The following is a 4,631-nucleotide window of genomic DNA, read 5'->3' on the forward strand; positions in this document are numbered from 1 at the left end:
TTTCACGACAGTTTTACGACACTCGGTTGCCAGGCCCGTTTGTATTATTCAGCACGAGACGCCAGGAGAAACTCCAGCTTGTTGAAATTGAGATCTATTTTCCTTTCAACTATTGTATTTATTGGATATAGACACCGTCATAATACTGCTTTTGTACTTGTTTGTTATCAGTTATTTTGATGTCACAACATTTTTTAATTAGAAAGCCTTTATTGTCATTATGAGTATGCAATGTACAAAAAAAAATGGAACAATAGAAATTATACAATATAATAATAAAAAAATTATAAAATAGCAATACATTAAAGATTAGTGTAACACGGCAATGTGTTCACAGATGTTTGACTCTGATGTGCAGGCTGTGAATCAATGAACATATGGGTTTAAGCAAATAAATGCAAATAAATTGTTTCTGAGTCTGTTTGTGTTTGGTTTGATACCCCTGTAGCGCCTGCCCACGGGCAACTAGTCAAACAGGTAAAAACCAGTGTGTGAGCTGTCATTGATGATGTTCTGTGCCCTGCTGCTGAGGTATCACTTGTTTATTTTCAAAGTGAAAATAATGAACAAACTGAAAATTCATTCAACATTTCTAACATTACCACCAATATAGCCACTCTCCTTTATAATAACTGTGACGAGCGTTCCCTCCATGGACTCAGTTTCTTTATCTGTTCATGATTTTCCTGTCAGGCCATGCAGTGGAGGACTCTGATAGATGTGATGGAGCCCTGCCCTGCCCTGCATAAAAATCATAGTCTTTGTAAAAAATGCAGCCTTTTTTTTCTCTACCATTGCTTGAAGAAAATGCCATCTGAAAACTGGCAGTCATTCTAGGAGTTGATTTCAAGTACATCTTCAACTATAGCTCATCATAATGACACCTGCCCATACTAGAACCCCACCTCGACCTCGCTGGAGATTTGTGTCCAATGACTGATCCAGCCCAGGGTGCCTCCACCTGGCCCATCAAGAGTCACTCTCATTTTATCAGTCCAGATAATCTTTGTAAAATATGTCAAGTATTTCTTGGCCCTTTCTTGATATTTCAGCTAATGTGTCTTGTTGAATGGTGGTGGGATCTCAGCCTTCCGTACCGTTTCTGAGCACTGAACACTGTGTACTTCAGCGTGCGTACTCCGGGTAGGTTCTGGAATATGCCAGCACTGGAGAACAAAGTTTCCTCGTAGCTTCACACTGGATTTTTTTTGTAAATCTTTGGCAGTTAATACATTTTTTTCTCTACCCACTTCTTTTGATCCTGTTGACTTTTTGTGACAAAAATGTTTTACAGTTCTATGATCATGACCCAATATCTTTGCTTCAAGCATACTGCACCCCCCCACCCCCCTTTTTTTTTTTTTTTTTTAAATAATGTTTGACCCTTCAGACTCAGTCCGATCTCTTCTTCGGCCCATTTTGCCTGAGAAAAAGAATGTGACTAGTAATTCTGCACATCTTGATAAAAGGTATTGATCTCCTGAAGACACACTGTCCCGCATTACACAAATACAGTGGTTCTCACCCGGTTTGACTTCGGGACCCACCATCCCCCAATTAATGACAAACTGACCCAATTCTATGAACAATTTCAACTTCTCAAATTTATTGAAAGATAAAACAGTACAGTTTGATCCTGAGATAGAAAAATAAACAATCACAATATGTCAACCCAAAAAAAAATAACAACCTCGTTCCATTATAAACCAAAACAAAGAGGGAAATATTACCTGCACTGCCCTTTACTTCAGTAACTTCAGCATTTTATTTTTTAACAGACTCAACAGTGCTATACAACAATAATCTTTCTCAATGACATTTGATGTCACACTGACATCTTAGACCTGAGTTTGGAGGAATTAATGGGAGAAATGGGTGGGATTTTTTGGCTCCTGACAAACGTCTGTGTTCATAGTAAACAAAGCAACTCTGAGTCACGGTCAATCTCAAGTCTGCTTCTGTGGTTCACCTTCAGCTGTAGCAGAGCTGAGAGGACACACTCATAGAGACAGGTATCTTATATAGTCCACGTGGTACCTGCGTGCCGCCATGCTCAATCACCATCAGAGATACACATATTGTCAGTATGCATATCTATGAGTGTGTCTGTGGGTCTTCTTCTGCAGTGTCTGTCAATCTGCAGCATCGCCAACATTAGGGAGTGTGAAAAGACGACACTCCATCTATCCACACAGCTGACAGTCTGCGACCTGCCAGTTAAAAACACTGCGCAAATACACATCACCTGATATGCTAAGTTCCAATAAGGACTCATGTTAATAAAGCCTTCAGTTGGAAAATATGCAGAAACATTATGAGTTGGTCAAAATATTCACTTGCCTAACAGTTGTGCAATCAGTGTATATGCATACTGCTTAACAATGTAAATAATGCCATATTACGGAATAACATAAAGATAGTATAACAGGGATATGTTATATACTATTATAGTCACAGAACATCATTTTTCCCCTTCAGTCATGTAAACTAATTGCTGTTATTACTACTTAACATTCTAAGTTGTATGCATGATTGCACAACTTCTGTCATCTCCAATGTTGAGACACAATTTCTCACACGGTATAAATAAAGTATATCCATCTATTTTACTAGTCCAGCCCACTCAAGATCAAATTAAACAGGATGTGGCCACTCAACTAAAACAATTTTGACACCCCTGAACTATGTTCTTCAATGGCAAGCTTATTGATATTTTCATTTCAGACATGTGTCAATTCAAGTGTACACACATACATCCATATATTATTCCTTATTAGTGTGTATATATAATATAAATAAAACGGTATGTCTTGTGCTCAAAAGTATCTGCACTTTATAATTGACAACACTGAGAAATCACACGTTGTTGTGATAAGAATAATAACACTAACGTAATTTACTCCCAAAACAATTTCATTCATAACAGTTGTAATTCCAACATAGTACATGTCTATAGAATTATAGAAATGACAGCCTTTCTATTTCTTTTTTTTAAATAAGGCCACCATTTGGCATGTGCAAAAGTACAGCAGACGTCTATTTTTAACAAACCCGGAAAATCTGTATAATGTATACCCACCACCATTGTTGGGAAAACTCTCTGAGCCAAGCACACCAACATGGAAAGTAACTGAAACGGTTTAACATCAAACATGCTTCAAAAAGGTGCAAAGATATAGTTATGATTATCATGACAAACTGAAAGCAGGTTTTACTCTCGACCTTTGATTCAGATGCGTTGAGTCACAGTCACTGAGTGATTCAGTGGGAGAATCTTTAGTGGGAGGCCGCCCCAGGTGTTGATGTATGGGAACAGCTCCTCGGTGAATGTGTGCGTGAAGACGTGTATGACTGTGTTACTGTCTGGATCCAAGAAGCACAACCTCCCATTGTTGTAGTCCAGCAGCACCCTGACCCTCCGCGGCAGAGGGTCCCTCAGTGGGAGCACGGAGACCACCTCCGGAGGGGAGTATGCTGTGAACTTGGTCTTGCAGAACCTCACCATCCATAACCCAGACTGTACGTTCCTTCTCACCTGGGCATCCTGGGTACTCACACCCAGCGCCCACACCGGATTGTTCCCCACCTCTACATCCCAGATGTGGATTCCTGAGGTGTAGCCCTCCCGGCCCAGGACGGAGTGGTGAATCCTCTCCGGGGTCGTGGAGAGGGCGTTGCGGGGCAGTTTGGGACCACACCGGACACTGGTCAGACCCTCAGACAGCTCCAGCTCCTGGTGGGCGGTGCTGGGGTTGAGGAGCACAGGACTGTAGGTCACGACCTCTTTCATTTTGTACCACACAATGAAGCCCACGTTGCCCAGGTGTTTGGCTACGTCGACACCTGTGTGCGTGACCTCCCTCAGCTCCGGTAGGGGGCGCTGCGCCTTCTTTGTAATGTCGTCAGCTTTAAATAAAAATGATGTGTTGTCTTTACTCAAGCCCTCCTCTATGGACTTGATGGTACTTTCCAGGGCGACTATTTCCCGGTTCAACACGTTGATTGCGTCATTCACCTCTTTGGTCTTGAGCCCCTCCTCCTCTCTCAGAGCCTCTATCCGGGTCTTCTCCTCTATGTCCAGAAACTCCCGCAGCACCCGGAACTCATCCCGTATCTTCTCCTCGGTGTACCGGGCTTGACTCTTGACGTCCAGCCTCTGCCAGCCGCTTCTGGCCTTGCAGAAATTGACCAGCTTCTGGCGTAAAGCGGGCAGGAGCTGCGCCAGGTCGGACCGGTGTCTGTTCGCCGCTTCGTCCGTGGGGATGCACGCGTGGTCCCGGTGCTCCTTGGCGCGGCTGCAGACCACGCACAACGGGATGCGGTCGTCCAGACAGTACAGCTTGAGCTTCTCGTAGTGCTGGTTGCAGATCAGGCCGGACTCCAACTCCAGCTGGAAGGCGTCGCAGAAGTTCCTAAGCACCAGGTTTCGGACGGGAGCCCCGCGAGCAGACACGGCTTTGCAGAAGGGGCACTGCCGCTGGCCTTTGGTCTTCCACCACTGGGACACGCAGGCGTTACAGAAGCTGTGGCTGCACCGGAGAACCACCGGGTCCTTGAAGATGTCCTGGCATACCGGGCACACCAGGTCCTCATGAGGGAACGACCACATAGACGACATGGTCCCAGTTAAC

At 43.8% G+C, this 4,631-nt stretch overlaps 1 protein-coding gene across 1 annotated transcript; it reads right to left on the bottom strand.

Annotated features, from left to right (window-relative positions):
* Positions 1-1,585: 1,585 nt before the first annotated feature.
* On the bottom strand, positions 1,586-4,631 carry LOC308119218 (nuclear factor 7, brain-like). The gene has a single exon (XM_080479088.1). It carries the CDS (start codon positions 4,616-4,618, stop codon positions 3,230-3,232), a length of 1,389 nt encoding a protein of 462 aa, XP_080335214.1. The 5' UTR covers positions 4,619-4,631; the 3' UTR covers positions 1,586-3,229.

Source organism: Lipophrys pholis (genome assembly GCF_963383615.2).
Source record: "Lipophrys pholis genome assembly, chromosome: 13".
NCBI classification, from domain to species: domain Eukaryota; kingdom Metazoa; phylum Chordata; class Actinopteri; order Blenniiformes; family Blenniidae; genus Lipophrys; species Lipophrys pholis.

What these genes read in the sequence shown, in the direction of transcription:
- LOC308119218 (XM_080479088.1), bottom strand. Translation starts at nt 4,618, where the DNA reads ATGTCGTCTATGTGGTCGTTCCCTCATGAGGACCTGGTGTGCCCGGTA.